Source organism: Paramacrobiotus metropolitanus, unplaced genomic scaffold, assembly GCF_019649055.1.
Source record: "Paramacrobiotus metropolitanus isolate TYO unplaced genomic scaffold, Prichtersi_v1.0 Parri_scaffold0000063, whole genome shotgun sequence".
NCBI classification, from domain to species: Eukaryota; Metazoa; Tardigrada; class Eutardigrada; order Parachela; family Macrobiotidae; genus Paramacrobiotus; species Paramacrobiotus metropolitanus.
This window is the reverse complement of record NW_026570283.1, coordinates 1-24,676: the sequence shown is the minus strand read 5'-3', so window position 1 is coordinate 24,676 and position 24,676 is coordinate 1. Positions and strand designations below refer to the sequence as shown.

General features: G+C 41.1%; 4 protein-coding genes and 1 long non-coding RNA gene across 8 annotated transcripts; 2 read left to right on the top strand and 3 right to left on the bottom strand.

The window, feature by feature from the left end:
• Positions 1-224: 224 nt before the first annotated feature.
• Positions 225-3,286, bottom strand: LOC129593716 (uncharacterized). The gene is made up of 3 exons (XM_055490161.1): positions 2,811-3,286; positions 1,503-1,861; positions 225-1,050 (listed from the first exon to the last, which is right to left on the bottom strand). Exons 1-3 carry the CDS (start codon positions 3,172-3,174, stop codon positions 646-648), a joined length of 1,128 nt encoding a protein of 375 aa, XP_055346136.1. The 5' UTR covers positions 3,175-3,286; the 3' UTR covers positions 225-645.
• Positions 3,287-5,916: 2,630 nt separating this feature from the next.
• On the bottom strand, positions 5,917-24,655 carry LOC129593714 (peptide-N(4)-(N-acetyl-beta-glucosaminyl)asparagine amidase-like). Of its 3 annotated transcripts, XM_055490160.1 has the most exons (4): positions 24,543-24,625; positions 23,876-24,087; positions 6,425-6,772; positions 5,917-6,331 (listed from the first exon to the last, which is right to left on the bottom strand). In XM_055490160.1, the coding sequence occupies exons 1-4, from the start codon at positions 24,620-24,622 to the stop codon at positions 6,018-6,020; spliced, it is 954 nt and encodes a 317-aa protein (XP_055346135.1). In that variant the 5' UTR covers positions 24,623-24,625; the 3' UTR covers positions 5,917-6,017. The 3 variants fall into 3 exon arrangements, with proteins under 3 accessions (XP_055346135.1, XP_055346134.1, XP_055346133.1); XM_055490159.1 differs by lacking the exons at positions 5,917-6,331; positions 6,425-6,772 and having other exon boundaries at positions 22,371-24,473; positions 24,543-24,655; XM_055490158.1 differs by lacking the exons at positions 5,917-6,331; positions 6,425-6,772 and having other exon boundaries at positions 22,371-24,087.
• LOC129593718 (uncharacterized) lies at positions 9,026-9,565 on the top strand. The gene is made up of 3 exons (XR_008691113.1): positions 9,026-9,087; positions 9,170-9,241; positions 9,368-9,565. It is a non-coding gene; the product is annotated as an uncharacterized LOC129593718 (long non-coding RNA).
• LOC129593717 (uncharacterized) lies at positions 9,714-13,436 on the top strand. 2 transcript variants are annotated; one of them, XM_055490164.1, is made up of 5 exons: positions 9,714-9,845; positions 10,060-10,178; positions 12,144-12,552; positions 12,614-12,726; positions 12,974-13,436. In XM_055490164.1, the coding sequence occupies exons 1-5, from the start codon at positions 9,728-9,730 to the stop codon at positions 13,124-13,126; spliced, it is 912 nt and encodes a 303-aa protein (XP_055346139.1). In that variant the 5' UTR covers positions 9,714-9,727; the 3' UTR covers positions 13,127-13,436. The 2 variants fall into 2 exon arrangements, with proteins under 2 accessions (XP_055346139.1, XP_055346137.1); XM_055490162.1 differs by having other exon boundaries at positions 12,969-13,436.
• On the bottom strand, positions 10,772-19,870 carry LOC129593713 (uncharacterized). The gene is made up of 7 exons (XM_055490157.1): positions 19,334-19,870; positions 18,922-19,244; positions 16,586-16,781; positions 15,694-16,516; positions 14,735-15,173; positions 13,812-14,285; positions 10,772-10,985 (listed from the first exon to the last, which is right to left on the bottom strand). The coding sequence occupies exons 1-7, from the start codon at positions 19,482-19,484 to the stop codon at positions 10,914-10,916; spliced, it is 2,478 nt and encodes an 825-aa protein (XP_055346132.1). The 5' UTR covers positions 19,485-19,870; the 3' UTR covers positions 10,772-10,913.
• Positions 24,656-24,676: the final 21 nt, after the last annotated feature.

The following is a 24,676-nucleotide window of genomic DNA, read 5'->3' as shown; positions in this document are numbered from 1 at the left end:
AATAACTACAAGTGACGAAAAAGTACAATTTCCGTTATCCAGAGCAAGTTCAAAATACTCTCTGTTATATACGGCCAGACTGCCCTGTGGAAGATTATCCGGATATCTATTGTGCATATTTATTTAGATTTTATTATTTGCCACTCCTCCCTGGATAATATGCAGTGTTGAATATTGATCAACGTTATGCAGAAACGACATATGCAGGGGTAAAACCCGCTGTTTATATTGTTCTACACGACTACTCGGCACAAGCTCTACTGAAATGAAAAGGTCCATCATCGACACATATAGCGCATATATGGTGTGCGTATTTGCTATGAAACAGCTCCGTGAACTTTTGCAAAAAGTACAAGAGATAACAATGCTAACGACAAGCACCAAGAAGCAAAATTCAGCCAAAACAATTTGTTAAGTGCGAATCCATTGTAATTATATACACACAACCACACTACAATGAAAACTAGCGTACACACAGTATAATTCAATGTCAACTCACGGCTTATCCAGAAACACTTCTGTGAGCAAGGTACTTTATGAATATGGAATATGATTCATCACATTTTAGCATAATATATTGGCAGAACATCTGCATCAACTAAAAGTAAAGCAATAACTAAAGGTCACATACGCTCTATGTCGCATTTAAGCGCATCCTTTCTCTCGGAACCAACGTAGCGGCTTCTCAAATAGTCCAAACAATCCGGCACGCAGATCACTTAAAGCGACGAGGAACAGCAGCGGATCCATTAAGATTTGCACGTTGAACAAGAAAATAATATAGGGTTGGAGCGGCGCAAACGTGTCATTCGACTCATTAAAGGCATAATACATGTAGAACGTTGCATTTGGGGTCCAGCAAATGACCACGCTGATGGTCAATAAGGTTAGTATCAACATGGGCTGCAAAGCCACTTTCCGTCCCATCTTCTTGTTACCGTTGGCCGTTGCCACGGTGGACGCTCCTTCCTCTGGGTCCACATGCTGGCTGTGAGATATCTGTCCCTGATGTCCTGCCTTACTGTTGGACACATGGTTTGTCTGGGTCACCTTCACAAGTAGAAAAATGCACAAAATACGTGTAAATGACTAGCCAAAATAATATATATTAATATGTAAGTTTTTAATGACTGTTAAGCTGTCCATACAGCTACGCATTTAATTTCCACAGAGATCAGGTTTTACCAGCGCATAATTCGATTTTCTTACCGGCGGTGTTGCTGAAACCACATACAATAACGTGCAGTCGTGATTCAAGCGCACATATTCAGTAATATATTACCAAATAATTAAAAAAGCCCGAAACTCTCTGAATGCTGTAAGTATAATGTTATGAAGAATTCCATTGTCAACTCGTTATCAAGATCACTGACATAATTCTAACATAGTGACCTTTTCCGATCAACTTTTCTGCGATACTATATGGTTTTTGTATTTAAATCATGACAATATATTACTATTGTCGTTTCCCGAGTGAAATTTTACATTATTCTACAGTATACCTGGGTGGGGTGGAGACGGCGCAGCTCATTTTGACGTCGCTGGTGCTTGTACAGTATAAACGGATACGCCCCAACAATGATGGACAAGGGCACGTCGAGCAGCAGAATCATGGATGCCGCACTCCACGCTTGTTGTGCCTCCGAGTTGAGACCACAGCCCGTTTCGTACAAATCCTTCCGGTAGTACAACATATCAATGAAGAAACCCGGGAAGACAACCACATGCACGTAGATCCATTCCGCCGCGCAGATCGCCACGAACACCGAGACCTTCTGGTTGGACTTGTAGGATATGGGGAAGATGATGGCCCACAGGCGGTTGATGGTGATCAGCATGTGGGCATTACATGCCATAGCTTCTGTAGGGTATCCCAAGAAAACAAAAAGATTAACGTCGGTTAACAATATGAGGAAATTTTAAAGCAATCTAGCCGATGTCGTAAATCATATTAGAACTGTCAAAATTAAGCCGCAGGTGTGGTACCTTTGTAAGAGTACTACGTTGTGGCCTTAATTGGCAGTTAAATCGGCTTTTCAAGAGACTAACGTCAGTCGCGAACGCTGCAGAGCCCGAATTGTACCGGATTTTAATGAGGGTTTCATAAAATTGTTACGGGAATACTCCGTATGGTTGTCAATGGAGCCACGCAGTGTGAAGAAACTTCAATTAAGCGATGGTTGGTGTGAGCGGCGGGAGGGATACGTCTATTCAAAATCTACAAGTGGCGCTTAACGGGCACGTCACGGTGTGGTTGGCTAAACAAGTGGTACCAAATGCGCGACACACTGTAAACGAAATGAGTACGGAATAAATGAGATTCGTCAGGTTGAGGCTAATCCGCCAGCGGATCTCCGCGGGAATTGCCGCGCTATTCATTCACATGTTTGGGAATAGAATGGTGGTAAACAAACCGTATCCTGTTTTTCCTGCGTATCCATGTGGTCATAGCGCAGATGCCTTGTAGCAATATTATGATATTCATGCGATGTGTACCAGTACATATAATACGAGTAATAATTATATATTATACTGTATCATGAACTGTCGAATGTCGATTCGTGCAGCATTGCATTCGGCAAGTTTCGTCAACCGTAAACCGATAATGCTTCCCATTGCTTGGTATGTAAATTTATGTATAGATCTTTTGCCTGTCTAGTCACATCATGTGATACCAAGAAAGTTCTTTGTGTGGTTCCAAGTAAAAGGTTTATGCTTCCTTCGTAATTATTTATCGCAGAAACAACTTATTGTAACCCATGACGTTCCCGGCAATTGTAGCGGATAATTAAAACATAAGCTTGACTTACGTAAGGTGTAATTGGCGTACAAGTATACCGAGCAAATAGCGGGGGTCTTGTTCATCCAGTAGTTAGGCCAGATATTGATGCCGATATCAAACACATCCTCCCAGACACAGTAGAGCAAATCCGTGGCAATCAGGTTGACCATGAACACGTTAAATGGTTTGCGGGTCATGTTGCCAATACGGTAGAATAAGAAAAGCACCAGGACGTTTAGAAACACGGTGAGGAACAGCAGGATAATGGTACTGATGCCGGCGAAATTGAAGACCATCTGCACCTCACCGGCGGTGCCGTTGCCGGTGTCATTCGCTCCCGAAGAATTTACGTACATGAATGAAATATTTAAAAAGGAACTGTTAAAAATCATGTCTGACCTTGGAGATTGTGCAACAGTTATACAGTCTGTTGTCGGGTCAGCGCGACGTTAGTAACGCCGGTAATGGAGTGCGACGAAGTTGTCTGTTAGTGATAATTAGATTAATCGCAAATACATCATCCTGATTGCGACAGTCCTTTATCAAAATCTAGCGCACTATTAGGCAACGTCGACACGCGTGAAACAGGACTTTTATACGTCGCATACTGGGGTACTGGTATAAATGAATACAAGTGCGCCAAGTAAAGGCGGGAGCAGAGAACTAATGACAGCGAGAGGAAGATCGATCCCGGTCACTGTCGGGCTTGTACAAAGATTATGAAAAGGAAGTCGAAATCAACCGAGCCTGACTGTCGGGCATACACTTCCCAAAGTGCACATCATACTCTTTAATAGCAGATTAAGATTATTAGCCCCATCAACATGGAACTGCACTTAACAGATTGCGCATGCAGTACATTGCCTCACCGGCATCATCGGGGACAATGGGCGGCTGTAGTAATGGGGATTGGGGACGAATAATGAGTACGTGGGCTGTTGTCCGTACGATCTACGTTGTGCGTACAATGCATTAATAGCGGGCTGCGATGTATAGGATGTCAATACTTTTTAGTCGGCTTTGGCATGAAAAGTTTACGCTTAGAAAATTATTGTCATAAACCCTGGGCCGGCTAAAAGAAGCATACCTTGCGTGATGCAAATCTACATGGGAACAAAGGAATGGCGCGCACACGAGAGGCTGGGCAATGGTAAATTTAAGGCGGGAAGATCGGTCTTTTCAAAGTATCAATCCAGCCAAGGTTATCCATAAAATTTGATTACACCTGATTAAATTTTATTGCACGCAATAATAAGGGATTTTTTTACACTAATCTAATAATCATTGATGGTGGCTATTATAGGTGCTATAAAGTACGAGTAATACGCTCCACGATATGGTAATTGCTGCACAGACGAATACCTCGAGCACCCAATTCCTATAGGATCAATATTCTACCACTTTCCTGCTGCAGTGGTGTGGGATCCGGAATGGGAAAATTAATACTCAGACAAATATCAACAATAAAAAAGCTTTCATCTTGGTGGTTTATCAAACAAATTAACGCCAGACGATTTATTAAAGAAGATTCCACATGAGACACATTCAACTCAAAAAATTAAAAAGCCGCGATAACTTTTGTAGTGTGAAATTTATGTTTTTGTAGTGTGAAATTTATGTAGTGTGAAATTTATGTAGTGTGAAATTTATGGTGTGAAATTTATGTTTTTTGCTATAATTTTTTCACTTTGGGTAAGAGCGCCCCAAACAGAATTTTGTCTTCAAAAATCGAAAAAATCACTTAATATTATGCAATAAGCTGTGTCAGCCCCACAGGTAATCTTTTTGATCCGTCTGCATGAAAACAACTGCGGAGACAAGTGCTCTTAATCGAAAATTAAATGTGGGTGCCGTTCCGTCGCCGTACATATACAATTGACCTTGGTAGCTATAGGTTGGAGCAAAAGGCATCCCATGGCACAGTCATTTTTGACGCAGATTACGCGCACACCTACTCGCATACTGTTGTGACAAAACTGTACACCGCGTTTGGTATTACCGCTTTCACGAAGTTTCTGCATGACACTTGATTTGTAAAACACGGTTTCAGAAATCGCAAGACTTCTTTCGTAACTGCTTTGCTTGACGAGTTGATCAGGCTAGCCGCAAACTATGTACAACAGAAAAAAATGAATTTTTTTGGTTGACACGGCTGCCGCTTTTAGGAAACATTTCATTTACCGCAGATGTCAATCTAAGCCTTTGTTCGATCACGATACCTGAATTGTAAGAAAAGGTTTTTCATGTGACCTTTAAGTGAGGCTATAATTGTTCAACAACCTCTCGTGATTCATGCCATCACAAGAGAAGGGATATGCATCCGATCCAACCGATTTATTGGTGATGAATTTTGGATGTTCTTGCTAGTTGCTACAGCCCAGACGCAGTGCAAGCTGTGCAGCAATAAATTGTTTACTGGTTTCGATTTGTATGCCGTGGTAATTTATTTATACAGCTAAGTACTTAGTCTATAGTGTGAAGTGTGAACATACCATACTACAGCCATAGTAAGTTCTTGATAAAGCATGTACTATAAATGGGAAAAGTATGGCAATGTATATAATGTGCAGTTGCCATTTTGGACATAAAACTGTCCCTCCCAAACAGGTTTTCAACATTACCACATAGACACTTTACATGAATAAAAGACTGTGAAGTGGAACAATCGAATTAGAGATCGGTTACCGCCTAAAAAAGTATCTAATGGCTTCTCCGATTTCGCGTAAAGAAAACTCTTTCCGGTTAAACATGCTACAGTGTGTTGTCGTAGACTGCAAATGTAGGAAGTGTGATTTCTTAATTTATCTTACGTCCTTTAACAACACAATTATTCTAGTTCTTCGGGTGAATGGCAGTGTCATGGTCGAACAAAGGGCCGTTGTCAGGATGAAGCGATACAACTTAGGGTCACCGGCACGAACCATATTTGCGACCTCTACAAAAAACTACACCGTAACCCGGATACAAACAGTACGAACAGAAACTACCGATTCTACACCACAACCCACGCCGTTATCCTACAACCTCACATTCCTTTACGGAAAATTGCTCCGTTGGTACTTGTGGTGTGACATGGTATCAAAATGCTGACCATAAGAATTCGTAATCATCTTGTACATTGTATGGGACTCGTCCTCGTAATCTTTAACAAAAACTTCAGTTCCTGTGTTGCCAAGTACGAAAAATACTATCAAATACAGCTTACATTGCAGAGCAATGCATTGCATGATTAATGTCAAAACAGAGAGCACATGTCTACCACAATCCGCAAACCGCTTTCTGCCTGTTCTCCGTAGACCTCCGGTGAAAACTGCGGGAAAAGCTGAGAATCCTGACTGACCTGGCCATCGACACATGCACCTGATAACTCCACTCTTATCAGAAAGTCTTCCCATCCGACGGCTTCTTCAATGCAAAGCGGAGAACCGCGAGGGGATACGGTCAGGATAAAGCGCTCAGACGATGTTCGCGGGCCAGCAGTAATCTTTACTTCTCCGTTGCGGAATGCTGTATGTAGCGCGGCGACCTTTAGTTTTTTAGCTTTGAATCCTAAAGTAGAATCAGCCGTTTACGTTTTTCAGCCAGGAAAGAAAAGCTTTCCCTCCAAAAAATTAAAGTACATTGCAATAAACCGGTACTGACCAACTTCCTTTAGATTGAACCGCCACTCTATGTAACCGCGGATGTCTTGTTCAGGGTAAGTTTCGCGACCGAGGTAGATCATCTGCCAGTCGGCTTCGCATATTCTGGCCATATTACAGTACTTCCATGCACACGACTGCCATTTTTCATTTTTCAGTTGACTAACCGGGCGCGCATACAGATCTCTGGCTGCTTCATAACAAACTTCCATTCGCTTCTGCTGCACTTCTTTTCCATACGGAATGAACTGATGGTGCACCTTGTAGACACAAAGTTCGCTACGGAAGCAGTGCGCTGACTGTAAGCGGATTCGTCTTTGCAACTGATTGTGAGTAGCTGTTTGTTCACCTACGAGAAATCACGTAAGGTGTATGAGCAAACGCGTTCGTCCCTCGTATGGGAACATCGCGATCATTGGCCACAAACGCTGAACTTCACAACCAACAGAAATTGCGAAACACCGGTTTCCACTGGGCTGCATTACAACGTTATAATAATATGGAACTCCATTTTTGCATGTCTGCATTAATGTAATGCGGTCAGGGCATACTAAAAACTTATGAAAATTCGCAAACACAAATTGTGTGACCATGTGTTGAAAAAGTGTGTGGCACGGTGAACGTTGTTACTTTTTCTTGACTAGAATGTGTCTTATTTATACTTACCAGTTGGTTTGCAAGACGTGAAATTACCATAAAACGGTTAGTTGACTCTATTTTCTGTCAGTGGCTGCGTAAACTGTTGCAACAGGAACGATTCTCGACCGATCCCTTTCAGCAAATTTATTGAAGGAAATTCCGGTAAGTGCAACATGTTAGTGCGATCACTAATGTCAGAGGTAAATTAGTTTTACAAACCGTGAGTACTGTGGAGTGCGATCACGATAATTGGATTTAATTGTTAGTTTTCATTGTCTGACAGGCCATGTGTGTCTGAGTAAGTGAGATATATTGGAGTGTATGACGGTGTTCTGGTTGTCGCTGCAGTTGCGCAATAGTGCAATTTTAACTTGCATCTTTCTTCGGTTGAAACCGATCTTCCCAGTTCGATTTTGCTAAAAAGTATTCATGAATGGGAGCTGGAGATGTGTGCTGTTTGTAGGGTTTTATCTGAGGATGCGATTTCAAAAATATTTTAGAAAGAACTTAATTAATTGTGTGTTTTCATAGGAACATTTGATCGGCCAACCATCAACGCTAGCAGTCAGCTGGCAACGAATGGAGGAATTCAAGATTGGAGAAATAGTCTGGGCTGAAAGAAAATGTATTTCTATGCGTATTGGTTAAAACAAAACTCTAAATATGAAACGTTGGCAAGCAGCTTTTCACGGATCTGAACTGCGCACTTGGTATGAAATTTTTTTTATGTTCAATTTATTTCAGGCCGTTATTCGCGAAATGAGATTGTAAAGTGGCCGGCACGAATTACTGATCCCCAGCAAGGCAAAAACAGCAGGAACCTGTGCGGAAACAGAGAAGCTTCGTCCTTTGTAATGTTTTTCATGGCGGACGCTCATGTGAATGCAGCCTGGGTTCCTACCAAAGGTACTTGCTGGCCACACTTAATTAGTAGCACCTAACCGAAATTAGTGTTAACATAGTTAATTTCAGTAGCACCTAGTCAAAATTTACAATGTTTTCAGATAAAACATCAGTAGCACCTAATTAGTAGCACCTAGCCAAAATTAACACTGTATAGAGTTGAAATATCAGTAGCACATAATTAGTAGCACCTAGCCAAAATTTACATTGTTTTCAGATAAAATGTCAGTAGCACCTAATTAGTAGCACCTAGCCAAAATTAACACTGTATAGAGTTGAAATATCAGTAGCACATAATTAGTAGCACCTAGCCAAAATTTGCAATGTTTTCAGATAAAATATCAGTAGCACCTAATTAGTAGCACTTAGTCAAAATTAACACTGTATAGAGTTGAAATATCAGTAGCACATAATTAATAGCACCTAACCAAAATTTGCAATGTTTTCAGATAAAATATCAGTAGCACCTTATTAGTAGCACCTAGTTAAAATTAACAGTATTGAGTTCAAATATCAGCAGCGCCCAATCAGGACCACCTAACCGGAATTAAAATTAACCGATATATCAAACATAAATAGCACCGAATTATTAGGAATTAACTGAAATTTAAAGTCTTTAGCTGAAATACCAATAACACGGAAGCAGTAGAACTGAGCCCAAGAAATAATAAATGAACAAACAAATACATCGATTACCCATAACGCTGGTATGTGGTTTTTGATTTGCTTTTTATTTTTAGATATAATTCCTTTTGACCAGATAATTCAGGAACAGCGATCTGTAGCCGACAAGAACGGACGAAAGTGTGCTGAATTAAGAAAATGCATTCAAAATGCATCCGAAGCTCATGCAGAATTTATTAGTGTAATGCCCAATTTGTGTATGCCATGCTTCGTGTTTTAAAAAGAAGCATTTATTTTCTCGTAGAGTTTAAAGGCTTGCCAACGTGCTTCCCAGGCGGATGTGGCTGCGCACGAGAACATCGATACTCCATCACGTAAAAAACTAGTTTGTTTGAAGAAATCTTATTGTTTCCCTAACGCAAATAACAAAAAACCGAAGAGAAAATTTTTAACAGGGAACACCGGAGAATGCCAGGTGGCCGAAGAACTTGAAACATGGTACTAGGCAGCGCTGTAACAAAGGCTGCATAACTGCACTGACGGTTTCTTGGTATGTTAATTGTTCCGTTTTCGATTTCAGGGTTGAGAGATGTTTTACCGCATCTCCAAACACCAAGACGTCAAAAGCAGGAGTGCTTTTATTTTTCAGAAAGTGAGTTTGCGTTTGTTATTTCTTCTAGGTGTTATTTCATCTAGGTCTTCCAGAAAATGTAGTTACTGTAACTTTTCTGAGAATGAAGCAAAACCAGTTAAACAGGAAAGTTTTTACATATTCCAGATATGCAGAAGAAAATCACCTACCGTATCATTCTAAGTCGGCGGCTACGTCGATCGGAATGCTTTTTAAGCACCGGTTTAACGCCAGCGGCCGCACCGCCATCGGGGTCAGCACTGGAATATATCGGTCTGGAGTCGGGCTGACAGAATTTGGAAAAACGGAATTTCAACGACTTACATTAGCGCCGCTAGAGACAATTTTGCCCTGAATAGTTAAACGCCGCTTAAAATAAAATAGTTGCACACGGCAGATATTTATATAAATATCAAGGTGTCGCTAGGCAAGATTGTATTGCACCAGTAATAATAATATTTAAAACTTTGTTTTGATAACAATGAATCAGTGATAGACCTAACGAGTATGCACATACAACTCAGACATAATGTGTTGTTTTCTGGCTTCAGTAAATACACTAACCGAACGTCTCGCTCAAAGCTTGCCGTCGAGCAGTCCGGTCAAGTACAGGCCAAGCCATCAGGTGAGGAATGAATTTTAGTGCTGAGTTTGAATCAAAACTTATGTTTCCAAATTCCAATTTACCAAGGTTAAAATAATTCTTTTCACTTGGTGTGGTAGTGTTCAAAGACAGCTTTTGATTAAATTGTGATGAAAGTAATGGCTACATTGGCATGTTCAAAGGTTGTGGTGCTTGCTTGACATGAGTTCATCATGCTTTATGTGACTGTGAGAAGGTTCTCGGGCGCTTTCGGGAGAATCCCAGGGTTTGGATGGTTCGGATTCGGATGATTCGGATGACGCGCAGGTCAAAAGAAAAAATGAAAGCGCCGTTTTCGATGCGATTTGGGCCGCTGTAAGTTACTGCCATCAAATGAGTTAAATGAATACAACGATTTTTTCGTAAAATTTAGCATAAATTTTTCAAAATACCACTAACCAGGGAACATTTTCCGCCTCCAAATTCAAAAAATTTTCATGTTTTGTAAAATAGTAGTGTACTATTGTAGTATGCTTAAAAAAGTATTTTTAGCTGCCATCGTCAAGAGGGCGTGGCCAGACAACAATAAAAAGTTAGCATACTATCATATACTGTGTAATGCAGTGCAGTACAAGTTACTGGTCATTATTATGTAAACTTTTTCCTGCGGCACCGTGGACTTTTGCAGCTGTCCGCTGTCGTGAAATGCTGTAAGTAAGAGGCCCACGTGCGTCGGCTCGGGCCATTGCTGCCTGAATACACATTTTCGGAAAATTTTCATCAATTTGTGTTGTAAACAATAAGTTGTGCAAAAACTTTGTTCTGCTAATACACAGATCTGTGCTGTACTTCATAACAAATTTTTGAAAATGTGCACACAGGCAGCAATGGCACGAGCCGACGCACGTGGGCCTCTTTTACTTACATACCGGACAACTGGCAGAAAAACCTAACAAAGCAGTCTAAAAAATGCTATGATTGATATTATAATTCGTTGGGACGATACGTATCCGGTTTTTGTGGGAATCAAAAATCTGAAGTAGTTGCACAATCCTCTGTAAACAAGATTTTATCAAGATTAGGCAATTGCGACTGCTCACGGCTGTACAGCTAGCGCCCGAATAAGTTCATCCTGTATTTTGATGGTGCCCGCAGGAATGCTGCAAAGGTCACGTGGTCTTCCTAGAAATGGGTCTATGTTAGTCACCATCCGCAAGTGAATTGATTGGCAAACACCATAAAATTAACTAATCTAGACTAGAAAAGGTGTGGAATTTTTAAACGAATTGTGAAAAGGGAGATGCATCCCAGAACAGATAGGTCGAGCCGTATTTGGAAGCTGGGCGGTTCTAGTTTAGACCTCACTGTAATTCGAAGCATGCTTTCAGCTTATAACTTTAAATGAAAAAGTTGCTTGACACATACGCTGATCATACAAAAATGAAAAGCGGTTTTAATTCTTAATGGGTGACTTGTCATAATCTTTCGAGGAAAGTGTCCGAACTTGGCGTAGCAGTGCTGTACTTGTGAGTACTAGTACAATACTATAAATGTACATCTGTAAGTGCGCTTGCTGAATATGCTGAACTATACGTCTTGAAATTCGATTTGAATGAATGAACACACAGCACTACGTACTGTTGCCGTGTATTGGTGCAGTACTTAGTATGTACTCTTTCAGGCTATATTTTTTGTTGATAGAATTTTACCGTATTGCACGAGCAAATTATTGGACCCTACCAGTTGTCAAGTCCTGGTGTTTAACTAGTGCACACATGCGGTAGCCGTGGCCCTGCCGCTAATGCAAAATTTTAAATTTCCAAAATTTGCTATCGGTTATTACTAATATAAAAGCACATTAATACAGCTTGGTATGCAGGCACTCCTTGTCTACGGTTTAATTAATAATTTAGAAAAATTTCTGACAAGTATTAATTTGGCTGGGATGACATGAGGGGCTTGCTGAAGAGTCCACAACTAGTGCGTCGCTCGCAAAATCAAAACGAAGCTATCATGAGGAGACTGCGCAACACCAGTGCTCCAAATAGCAGTAAACTGTATGTAACACTTCGTTAACATTTTATTGTTGCTTTGCCACGCCTTTTGAGCCTTTGCAGATGAAATTGATTTTTTAAATATACTAAGGTAGCATTATTCCTTTATGGAAATATCAGCATTTTTTGAATTTAGACCCGGAAAATATGCCCTGGTCAGTCTTGATCCACATAGTACTGCGTGCATGTTTTCAATATTGATTCACGAATTTGTATGTTGTTATTTGCAAAGAAAAAAGCCGTTTATCGCCTGCACACTGTAAACCAGCGATATCCCCTACTGCAGGCACGCGGTGGATCGGAGTCGATTAAGACTCGAAAAGCCCGTATTTATAGTGTTTCTGGTAATAAGAAGTATGGGACAACAAAGCGCACCCCGCTTCGCCCACCGGCTCATCCGGAACCCTCCTCCAGGGACAACAGTGACGAGTGCGCGGCCTCACTGCATTCGAACTCTAACAGTGCCGACGATGCGCCGAAACCAATCAAGACAAAAGGCCTTAAACGCAATATGTCGCGTCTTCCGCAAAAGGCTTCTGCAGCTAGTAAAGCCAAGCGCTCACGACATCATTCTGAGACGAACGTTCGCAAAAGTGTTGTCACTGCACAGGAATCGCTGGATGAACCGATGCATAGTCGACCTGTATTTCGGGTGGATACTTCGGATGTTGTGCGTGATGCCGCGGAATCAGACAGTGAGAAACGGATTGATGTATATCGGTAGAGAATTTCCGCTAAATTTGCTATCATTTGTAGCCAATAAATTTGGTGATAATGGAGTGAACGGTGACAATTGCCAAAATTCGGATAGCTCAGCGCAGGCCGAAGAAAGAAAGGAACCAGTCATTTTTGACGTAAAGTGGGACGCTGTAAGTTATTGCCGACTTTGCCGTTAACACGATTTGGACGATTTTTATTAATTTATACTAAATTCTTCAAACACAGTTATTGCGTCGCATGACTCTTCAATATTATGTATACTGATTGAAAGGGTATCGAAATAACACTTCGAATTTCTTATCAGAATTTAGATTTTCTTTTCTTTGGTCTGTTTTGCAAATATTTTTAATTTTTGGCAAAGTTGGTGGTGTAATTGTTACTGTTTCCGCAGAAAAGAGCTCGTTGTCCCCTGCCGAACTGCTCCGTGCCAAAGTATCTTTCTATGAGTATGTATACCATGCATCAGCACTTCCGAAAGGAGCACTTGAAGCAGTATCCAAAGTATCAGCTGCGCTTGCACTGCAGCTTGTGCTCGGAAAGCGGCTTTAACGGAGGACAGATTCCCGAATTGCGCCGCCACATGGAACTGAAGCACGGATGGAACGGTTGGAATTCCGCTGTTTGAGTCCGCGTGACACTAGGAACTAACTGTACATGGGAAGTTGTAACAGTGTCGTTAGTTCTGGTTCTCCTGATAGTTTGTCATGATTTTCTACGGCCACCGTTTGCTAGGTTGACCAACATATGCACAGTTGTGCCAATAACTGTTGTACAGCATGAAAACTAACGGCACGAATATTTCAATATTTTCGAATTGTTATTTTGTTATTTTCAAGACTTACTGAATGGCTATGCACGTGAGCTGATATTTCATTGTGGCATAATTAGATAAAATCAATAAGCTACGGTATACGCGAACGGCGTCGGATAACCGATAAAAGTCCCGATCCCCACGATGCTGAACTGGGTCGGTTTCTAGGTGAAAAGGATTGAGAACTACCGCGTATCAGCTACCACATCAAAATCAAAAAATGTTTTGTTTAACAAATACGTATTTTATATAATTCGCAAGTTATCGAAACATTTTTTCTGAATCAAACATAACTTCCGTTTGTACACTGCAAGCATACAAAATTCTATTATTGTCCTGATAATTAAAACTGACGATATGACAATTAACCACGACAGAACAAGCGAAATTTTACTTCGTTAATTTAGTACTCATACCACCGACCTTTTTGTTGGTCAGTTGTAGACCACAGCTTTTCTTCGTTTTCTTAAATTTTCTGCTCTGGACTTTTAGTCGGGAATTACGCTGCCGGGCTTTATCAAGCACGATTGTCGGGTGGCTTAATTTTAGCGTCCGCTTAACGTCGAGGGTTTCCGCCAGCGATGCAAGTTTGTCGATATCGTCATAATCCTCCATGGTTTGACTTGCACTCAGCTTGGTAATGATATCCATTAGAGACGACAGTCTGCCCTTGAAATCTTTCTTTCTATGTTTCTTCTGGCTTGAACGTGCCGTTTTGTTCGCTTCACTGACCATGGAACTTGAGTTGTCAGTGCATACCACTTGTCCGGAAAGGTCAATGTCAGCTAGGCTGTAATTTTGCTCCAGTTCAACCGCTTCGCTGAATGTATAGGGAACTCCTGTCGATTCGCCTCCCACACTTCTCAGATCTACATGGCTAACTTCGCCGCGCGTTTTCTATAAAATTTATTAGGTGACCACTTCGTACTCTATCTTTTTTTACCTTTTATTCGGTACAAAGTAAACACGTGCATCCGCGCTCGACATGTTTGTATAGGAAAAGTCTGATAATTTTGAATACCCGCGACGTGATAAGGAGAATTACATTCGAACAATTGTAATGACGACTAAAACTCGTAACTCAGGTCGCAAAGTATGTAGGTACTTTATTGCTTACGTTTCATACCTTGTACGGACCTGAGTAATTTACTGTTATATAAAGTATTATCTACGTAAATGCTGCCGAAAACGTAAAGTCGCCCACGCAGATAAAGGGAGTGCCGAAATGTGACTAATATAATTGTGACTAGTAATAATTATTATTTAAAGCTTATGCTGCACAACTTACCCACCAAATTGGTGTTGATATTTATGACTGCATAGTGATTTAGTAATTAGTACTGTACCTGTAGATGTATGTTCGATACATCAACCGTGCTGGAACAAAGCAGATGGACATGTTTGCACACTCTGAAACCACTGATGGATCCGATGCAGTCACAAACTAAAGAATGGGCGCAGACATCTGTCCGGCAGTCCGGGCATTTGAACGCGCAGCTTTCATTTGCACAATCTTTTTGCAAAATTACGTAAACACAATCGGGGTCAGAAAGCTTAGTGCACAGCCACCGCTTGTCAGAATCTACTTCAAACTCGTATTTATCTTCTACGAGCTGCGAGCGTCGATGACCTTTTGCTAATTCACGAATCCTGAAGGATGGAGTCTTTTTTGCATCTTCCGCAAAACGTTTGATGGAATCGTGCTCAATGAAATCACTTAACGAATCGTGAAATTCGTCTATTCTTAAGCCGTTTTTTCCTTCCAGGTACGAGCGTTTCAGATTTCTGAAAAGCAAATGGATAATTCAGTGCTACTCGTACCACCTCACTTTTATTCTGATAAGTGCCACTGATAATTCAACTGAAAAAACTTCGATTATGCTACTGATTAGGTGCTACTGATATTTGATATCTGTATTCTTATCTCGTTTAGGCGCTACTCAGTAAGTGCTGTTGATATTTTACCTGAAGACATTGTAAATTTTGGTTAGGTGCCACCGCAAACATTTCAACTCGATACAGTGTAAATATTGTCTAGGTGCTACTAATTGAACGCCTCTGAAATTTTATCTTGAGGAATTGTAACTTTCGATTTGGTGCTACTAATTAGGTGCTACTGATATTTCTGTTTAGTGCGACGAATTCTCAGCTTAGGTGGTACTAATTTTGATTTATTCTGGTATGCTAACATAGTATTCGGTAAATGTTGTTATCGCTTTACTGGTAATTCCGTCACATGGGTAATTTACTTTTTTTTAAATGAAAGTATTTTTATTTCGGTAAGTGATGATATCAGATAGCTTACCTGTGGAAACTTTCCACGAAGGAGCTTGTTGAAAAATCTGCCCCAGAGCGAAGACAGAGTGCCCACTCAGAAATTCGACATAGGTAATGTGTTTCCAAATAGGTCCGAACATCCGGTTGGCTGCTGATTGCTCGTCTTATTTCAGCAACCGCGTTTTCCATAGCTTCCTCATTGTGAGCATACATAATGTCGCGAAATTTCTGTTTTATGGACCGCAGCGATTTCAATCGACGATCCAGCCATTGATTGACATTTTTCCGGGCATGCCAAATGCACAGAATTTTCTGTGCGGCATTTCCAAAAACGTTTTTCCATGCATTATAAAATGCGTTTGCGTCATCGGATAAAAACCATTGCACGTCCTTGTTTTTCAGTTGGCATTCGAGAGCTTTAAAAAAATGAGTTACAGAAATTTCGTCTTCGTGGTTTGTTATGCAGTGTGCCACAACAATTCCTCGCTGCTTGTCGTCCAGTGTCAGTAAAGTAATTAGTTTAAATTCGGGGCGGCCGGTAATTCCGTGCGTGCCGTCGATGCACACACTTCGGCAGCTGAGGTTGGTTAAGTGCTTTTTTTGGGAATCCGTCTGGACAATTAAAATAAAATGCGAGTCTGTGATGTCCGGATATAAATCCGATTCGTCTCCAAAATGTTTGAAAAACAAAATCGATTTTTCTTCTTCCGGCAGCGAGGTCTGGCGCGCAGCTTCCAGAACAATACTGGAGAGATCGCTAGGGTCAGTGCAGTGGTACTCCAAACCGTACTCACGCCGAATATTGTATACGTCCTGCAGGGTCAAAAAAGCCAATCTCTGAGGAAGTCCAGCTGTTAACATAAATACAAATTTTTTGCCAACTTAAATGAAACAAGAATTTGCATGGAACTGCGCTTTACCGCTTTGATATTTCTGGAAGGCTGATCGTCTAAGGTCACGAACAATTTTTCTGGGTGGGACGCCTAAATTCACTCGTGTGGCAATTTCTTGTCTAATGCTGTCTGGAATTCTTTGTTGTGCCACGTCTTCGGCTGGGTCGTGGCCATAATGTTCCAAGCAGCCACGAATGCTTATTCCGTTTCCGCTACGGTACATCTGAAAATGTTAGAATAATGGAAGCTTTGAGTAGTAAGTTTAATTGCGTGGAATTAGTGTTCGTTTAGATGATTATATGGAAATTAAAAGCCATTGCTGTTTCACCTCTATACGCTGCGAAATTCGTCTAAAGTGGTGCTAATTACGCAGTGATGGGTTACTGAGTTTTTTGCACCTCTTCCTTATTTTTTTGCTTTTTATAGACTTACTTTACTGTTACTTTTTCGCTGCCCCAAACGCTACTTTTATTTGCTGTTTACTAATTCGCCTCAAAGATTACTTACTCACTAAGCCAAATACTAATAACTAAAGCTTATGTGAAGAAGCAAATTTCGCGCGAAGCGGGAAGGTGACGAGCAATTTATTGCGAAATCGTAAGAAATTCCAATAAAAATGATACTGTCAGTAGAAATATTGCCAGTCAGAATTTTCCTCTACTTTTAACTTACTTTTACTGTTATTTTAAAAACCTTACTTACTGATACTATTGTACAGGTCCAAAACGTTGCTGGTTACTGAATGCTTAATGTTAGGCTACTGTTTACTAAGTAATTTTTTCTTACTTACTGGCTAATCAATAACATAAAACTGCTAATTAGATGTCACAGATATTTCAGCTGTGGCCACTGTAAATTTCGGTATGATGCCACTAATTAAACACTTTAAATTTTAATTAGATGCTACTAATTAAGTGCCGCTAATATTTCAACTCAGTACATTGTTAATTTGACTAGGTGCTAGTAATTAGGTGTTACTGATATTTTATCTGGAAACATTGAAAATTTTGGCTAGGTGCTACTAATCAAGTGCCGCTAATATTTCAACTCAATACAGTGTTAATTTTGACTAGGTGCTACTGAAATTTCATCTGAAACCATTGTAAATTTTGGCTAGGTGCTACTAATTAAGTGCCGCTAATATTTCAACTCAATACAGTGTTAATTTTGACTAGGTGCTACTAATTAGGTGCTACTGATATTTTATCTGAAAACATTGCAAATTTCGGTTAGGTGCTACTAATTAGGTGCTACTGATGTTTTATCTACAAACATTGTAAATTTTGACTAGGTGCTACTAATTAGGTGCTACTGATATTTTATCTGAAAACATTGAAAATTTTGGCTAGGTGCTACTAATCAAATGCCGCTAATATTTCAACTCAATACAGTGTTAATTTTGACCAGGTGCTACTGATATTTTATCTGAAACCATTGTAAATTTCGGCTAGGTGCTACTAATTAGGTGCTACTGATACTTCATCTGAAAGCATTGTAAATTTTGGCTAGGTGCTACCAATTAAGTGCCGCTAATATTTCAACTCAATACAGTGTTAATTTTGACTAGGTGCTACTAATTAGGTGCTACTGATATTTTATCTGAAACATTGTAAAATTCGGCTAGGTGCTACTGATATTTCATCTGAAACATTGTAAATTTCGGCTAGGTGCTACTAATTAGGTGCTACTGATATTTCATCTGAAACCATTAAAAATTTCGGCTAGGTGCTACTTATTAGGTGCTACTGATATTTTATCTGAAAGCATTGTAAATTTTGGCTGGGTGCTACTAATTAGGTGCTACTGATATTTCATCTGAAACCATTGTAAATTTCGGCTAGTTGCTACTTATTAGGTGCTACTGATATTTTATCTGAAACATTGTAAAATTCGGCTAGGTGCTACTGATATTTCATCTGAAACATTGTAAATTTCGGCTAGGTGCTACTTATTAGGTGCTACTGATATTTCATCTCAAACTCTTGTAAATTTCGGCTAGGTGCTAGTAATTAGGTGCTACTGATATTTCATCTGAAAGCATTGTAAATTTTGGCTGGGTGCTACTAATTAGGTGCTACTGATATTTCATCTGAAACCATTGTAAATTTCGGCTAGTTGCTACTTATTAGGTGCTACTGATATTTTATCTGCAAACATTGTAAATTTTGACTAGGTGCTACTAATTAGGTGCTGCTGATATTTCATCTGAAGACACTGTAAATTTCAGTTAGGTGCTACGTGCTAATAGTTAAGCGTAAAACATTTCAACCCAATACGCTGTTAGTTCTGACTTGATTTTATCTTTTCTAGTTGCTGCAGCTAACTGGACCAGTGCTGCTTCCAAGTCGTAGTTTTAACTGTACCTTGAAAAAAGCTGAACACCGGAAGGTTAGCGTGGTTGAAGTCACTTCAGCTTCTGTTCGGGGACTGCGGAAGCAGAGATAAGTTTGCCATGTCACATCCCTGGACTTAGTAAGGGCAGAATATTTGTTAAACTGGGAACAAGTTTGCTCCTGCATTTCTGATTTCCAGTTATCAAACTCTTCTTCTCCAACAAAATTCTGATTAACCATTCGATGTTGAAGTCCATGGGTTTCAGCCAGATGCTTAACAAATTGTTCCATGTGCAGATAGCGGAAACCGCAGCTCGTTTCGTTGCATACACACACCTTAACTGCTCCTGACGCTATTGCAAAGACAGTCAGTAGTGCTAACAATATCTTGCAAAATCCAATCATGCAATATTTGCGTTCTAGAGATTAAATTTTTTATTACCTTTTACAGAGTGTTTTGGATGTTTGTGAAATTCACGCAGATGTCTTTTCAGGCTTTTCTCACAGCTATAACTTCTTTCTTCTCCGGAAATTTCGCAAATTTCGCAATAAAACCGCTGATCAGATACAATACTTTTTTCCGTACTTTCCATTATAAAACGGTTTTGAAAACGAATAAAAAGGAAAAAACGATTTCACAGGCATACAACATTTACGCTTGGATCTTTAGGACTTGCGAGTTTTTGTCACGTTCTCACGATGTGCTAACTGTGGGAAATTAGACTTGGAACATTTTTACGGAATTCAATTTCCACTTCCACGCGTCTGGTGTAACTGGAAAAGAGAACAGTGGCAGCATTTTGCAATGTCTATTGGTCGTAGCGTTCGACGGTTCTAGCCATTGATCGCAATGTTCCCATACGAGTGACGAACGCGTGTATGAGCAAAGGGCAAGTAAACGCAGTTATTAACGCAGTCTACGGGTGCAACAACAACAACACGTAACAACGATTCAGTTTTATTTGGGCATTGGGTGAAGACACTAGCACCGGAACACGGGACACCGGCGCAACCGGCCCCGCAGTCCTTGCTAAAACAACCCCCCTTCCCCTCGCAAAAGAGGGTGGGCGGGAGGGAAGAACGACTTGTTAAATGCAAAACATCTTTACTCCAATACGACAGCAACTCAAATGCACTAACAGAAATGCACAATCACTACAAATGCAACGTCCACAACCGAAACTGCATTGCTTATACAGCATCGGGATCTGCCTCCCAGGACACACCCTAATGGGTTTTCTTGGCTGGACACTGGTTAACCAAGTCGTCCAGCCTTGCGAACACCTCCGCTGCGTTAACCGGAATTAGCTTTGCTAATTCTATTTAACGCAGTCTACGGGTGCAACAACAACAACACATAACAACGATTCAGTTTTATTTGGGCATTGGGTGAAGACACTAGCACCGGAACACGGGACACCGGCGCAACCGGCCCCGCAGTCCTTGCTAAAACAACCCCCCAAACCCCCATCAAATTAGTACGGACGCAAGCCCTCGACAGTACGCGGTAAACGAACGTATCGGGCATACGCATCACTTTTCCACCGACCAGCTTTCATTATAGCCTCGGATGAGTAATTACGATCGGCAGCAACAGTCGCTGCGCCGATACGAAACGAATGTGGAGATAAATCTTTAAGTTCAGGATGATAACGCAACACTAATTTAAGCAAACTTGCAAATCGGCTGCGAGACAAGAAAGAACCGTCATCAAAGGTACAAAAGGGAAGGGTACTAGGAAACCGATCAGTACACAACAACAAAAACCGTTTAACAGCCCGGTACGGGCATACTGACCGATGAGTGGGACGTAAATAAAGTTTATAGCCTCTTCCGACTTGATCGGTTTTTGACCGTTTGATATTCAGAAGCACATAACGTTCTTTAATTAGAACATCACTTTGCAACAAAGTACGATGAGTGATAAACGAATGTCGATGTGAGGTAACAAACTCACTTGGTCGTAAAAATCCGAAGAATGCGATAGTGCACGCTGCCCAAAGCAAACACTGTGCATAGGCAGACAATGCCGAATCAAGAATGCATTGTTTAATACATTTCATAACGGAAAGTGTCACGGGACATCGACGGTCTAGCACCGGTGGAATCAACCGGGCATAACCCTTTACTGCCTGTCTTACAGCACTACAATCTGTGTAGTCGGAATATCCGTGTTCCTTATACCAGTTAGATAAAGCCGCTTAATAGACTTTTAAAGTTGAATATGCAATATGTTTGTCAAAAAGATTAGCAATAAACAGTGCAACAGACGAAGTGCTGAATACATTTACACTCTTTACTTTACAAAAACGAAAATATGACGATACACCAGCTCTGTATGTACGACGAGTCGACGAAGATATGTGGTTACGTAACAGGCGCTTTAATGTGGTATTCATGACGAAAAAGAAGTAAAGAAATCAGCAGGCAACACGCATGGCGATGCATCAGCCAGCGGTGCTAATGACCGAAAGCGAACCCACTGTTGCCGAGATAACGCATCGGCAATCTTATTTGAACAACCCGGAATATGCGAAATTTTCAAATTAAAATTATACTTAGCCGCTAAGAAAAATATCTTACGCATCAAAATATTTACAGATAAAGAAGACGTGGAGAATTTGTTCCAAGCTTGGACAACTCCCAAATTGTCACAATGTAACAGCACTTTTCGCTGACAGAGATCAGAACCCCATATACAGCATGCGGCATAGACAGGAACAAGCTCGCACCATTCAATTGAATAAAACGGCCGAGAACTTAGCTCAGACCACAAACAACTAAACCACTTCCCATTAAAATAACCACCAAAACCAATGGTACTGGAGGCATCAGTATAAAACTGCAGCACATCAGAACCCGACCAATCGACATCGAGGAAACAATTCGAGCCGTTCCAAATAGGGAGAAAATCTAACCACCACTGAATATCTTCCCGGATGTCTGCTCCAAGCACGATTGCGTCAGTACCGGATACAGGTAATAAATTTATCATACGCCGGACAAACAGGCGACCAACCGGCACACACTTTGCCGCAAACTGTAAAGTACCAATGAGACTTTGCAGCTCTGTCTTGGTGCACAATGAACGCACTGCCCACTGCTGTAATAACAACAGGATAGCGGCATGCTTATTAGGCGGTAAGGCAATAGTGCACGCGACTGAATCCAATTCAACACCAAGAAAGGTCAGTTTCGTTGCCGGTCCTTCTGCCTTTTCTGTGGCTAATGGAATACCCAACCGATCAGCGGCAGCGATAAACAGCTGCACGATATTAGTACACTCAGCCGACTTTGATTTACCAACGAAGAAGAAATCATCCATATAATGAAGTAAATTATCAAAACCAAACATGTGGGCAACAATCCAATGTAATGCTTGAGAGAATAAGCAGAAAAGATATGGCGAGGATCGACAGCCGAAAGGAAGAACAACATCGAAATAATATAGACCCTCTATACAATAGCCTAATAAATGCCAGTCTTCTCGTCTTACAGGAATCAGCCGAAAGGCATGTTTAATATCCTGTTTCGCCATTAAGGCGCCTTTCCCAAATCGTTTAAGTAAGGCGATAGCGTCATCTACTGAGCAAAATGATAATGAGAATGTAGCTTTATCAATGTAATCGTTCACAGACTGGCCGACTGGCCGCGATAAATCAAGAATAATACGAAAACCAGATGTCTTTTTAGGCACCACGCCTAATGAACTGCATACCATGTTAACAAATGGTGCATGCCGAAAAGGGCCAACCGTGTGACCAAGATCGATTTCTTTTTGAACAGATTTAAGTAAAACATCTTTATGGATTTTAGCCGATTTACAGTTAGGTGTATAAACAGAAACACGAGGACCAAAATAACCGATATTAGCACCATGTTGCAAAATAGTAACAATCTGATTAACAAAAGAACGATCAGGATGTGGCGCAAGCAGCTCTATGAAAACGCCAATTTTAAGCGGTGTTGCCGGATTTACCGGCATCGCGCAATTTCCAACAGCTGTACTCTCCATGGGTGGCGCCGGTACAATAGGAGCACATATGCCGAAGTTTATTCTTACATGGTGTTGAACAGTTTCCTTTGTTGAAATCGATGCAGACAGCTCTACGGTCGGATACTCCACGCCCGCGAAAAAGCTGCTCACTGGATTGCATACGAATAGCATCTTCCGCAATTTTGTCAGGACATTCACGAGCCAAATGACCAAACAAATGACAGCGTAAACACTTACGCGCATTGCCGGTATAACCAGGACCGGTATAACCAGTGCCGGTATAGCCGGTATGTCCAGTGCCGGTATAACCTACACCAGTATAACCACTGCCAAAAGTACTGATATTGCCGCGATTAGCAACAGCATTACCAGGCATAATCATAGTCAAACGGAAAATCTCATTATCAGTGCGCTGCCAAATCGAACAATCATCAGGATGCATACGAGCAAACATCCGAAATTGCTGGTCGTAAGCGAGCCACTGGCTAATGTGATATTGACGCTTTGGATTAGCCATACTCGCAATAATACTCATATACTTCAACAATGGGTGCTGCAACTGAGGGAAGTAATGCGCCCGATAAGACATAAACACAAAGAACGCTTCACACCACTCTGCAAATGAAGAAATTGGCGCCAATTTGCCACGGGATGAATCACCGCGGTCATGAGAATCCAAATTCTGATTAACCAACAGCAGCTCACTAAAATGAACAAACTTGGTGCGATCACGCAATTCACGTTCAACTCTTGAAGGAACAGACGGCAACTCAAAACCCAATCTCGCCGCTATTGGCAAACGTGGAAACTGGACAGGATGGTGTTGTTCCGATACAAGCAAAACACTGTCTCGGGATTTATTAGGAGAAACTGACTGTGTACGTGAAGGAAGTTGAGATGACAACACCTGCGACGTGTGATTGTCCAACTTCCGTAATTCATGACGCAATTCCGATTTAAGGCGGAGAAGTCGGTCTAATGACTCACCAGAACCAACGGAATGACGCTTTGAATCGCGTGACGTGGATGCTTTGCGCTTATCATTTACTTGGTAGCGCGTAGAACTGGAGTGACTGGACGAACTGGACGACGGAGGAGGAGAACGCGTAGCCGACCGGGATGTGGATCTGGAGCGCGAACGGCTACGAGACGCATCTGATCGGCGGCTGGTTGATTGTGAGACAGCACGACGAGACGGCATAATGAACAAAAAAAAAAATTATTGATCCTCAATTAAAAGAACGACGACGACGAACGACGACGTATTGTTATTACAGCAGTATTGTTATTACAGCAGTATTGTTATTACAGCAGTATTACAGCAGACGACGTATTGTTATTTAAGAACGACTTGTTAAATGCAAAACATCTTTACTCCAATACGACAGCAACTCAAATGCACTAACAGAAATGCACAATCACTACAAATGCAACGTCCACAACCGAAACTGCATTGCTTATACAGCATCGGGATCTGCCTCCCAGGACACACCCTAATGGGTTTTCTTGGCTGGACACTGGTTAACCAAGTCGTCCAGCCTTGCGAACACCTCCGCTGCGTTAACCGGAATTAGCTTTGCTAATTCTATTTAATAATATTGTCAACTGAGTTAGGGGTGGCTTAGACTGACACCTCGCGATGCAGGTGACTTACTGGCAAAGGGCTGCAGTTGCTCTTGTTGGTTTCGTTGTGTCGCACACCCTGATGTCCTCCTCTTTGTAAGGCCGCGGCATATGTCATCCATCCATCTCAGTTTAACCAGTTTATTTGTATCTCCGCAGAAATGT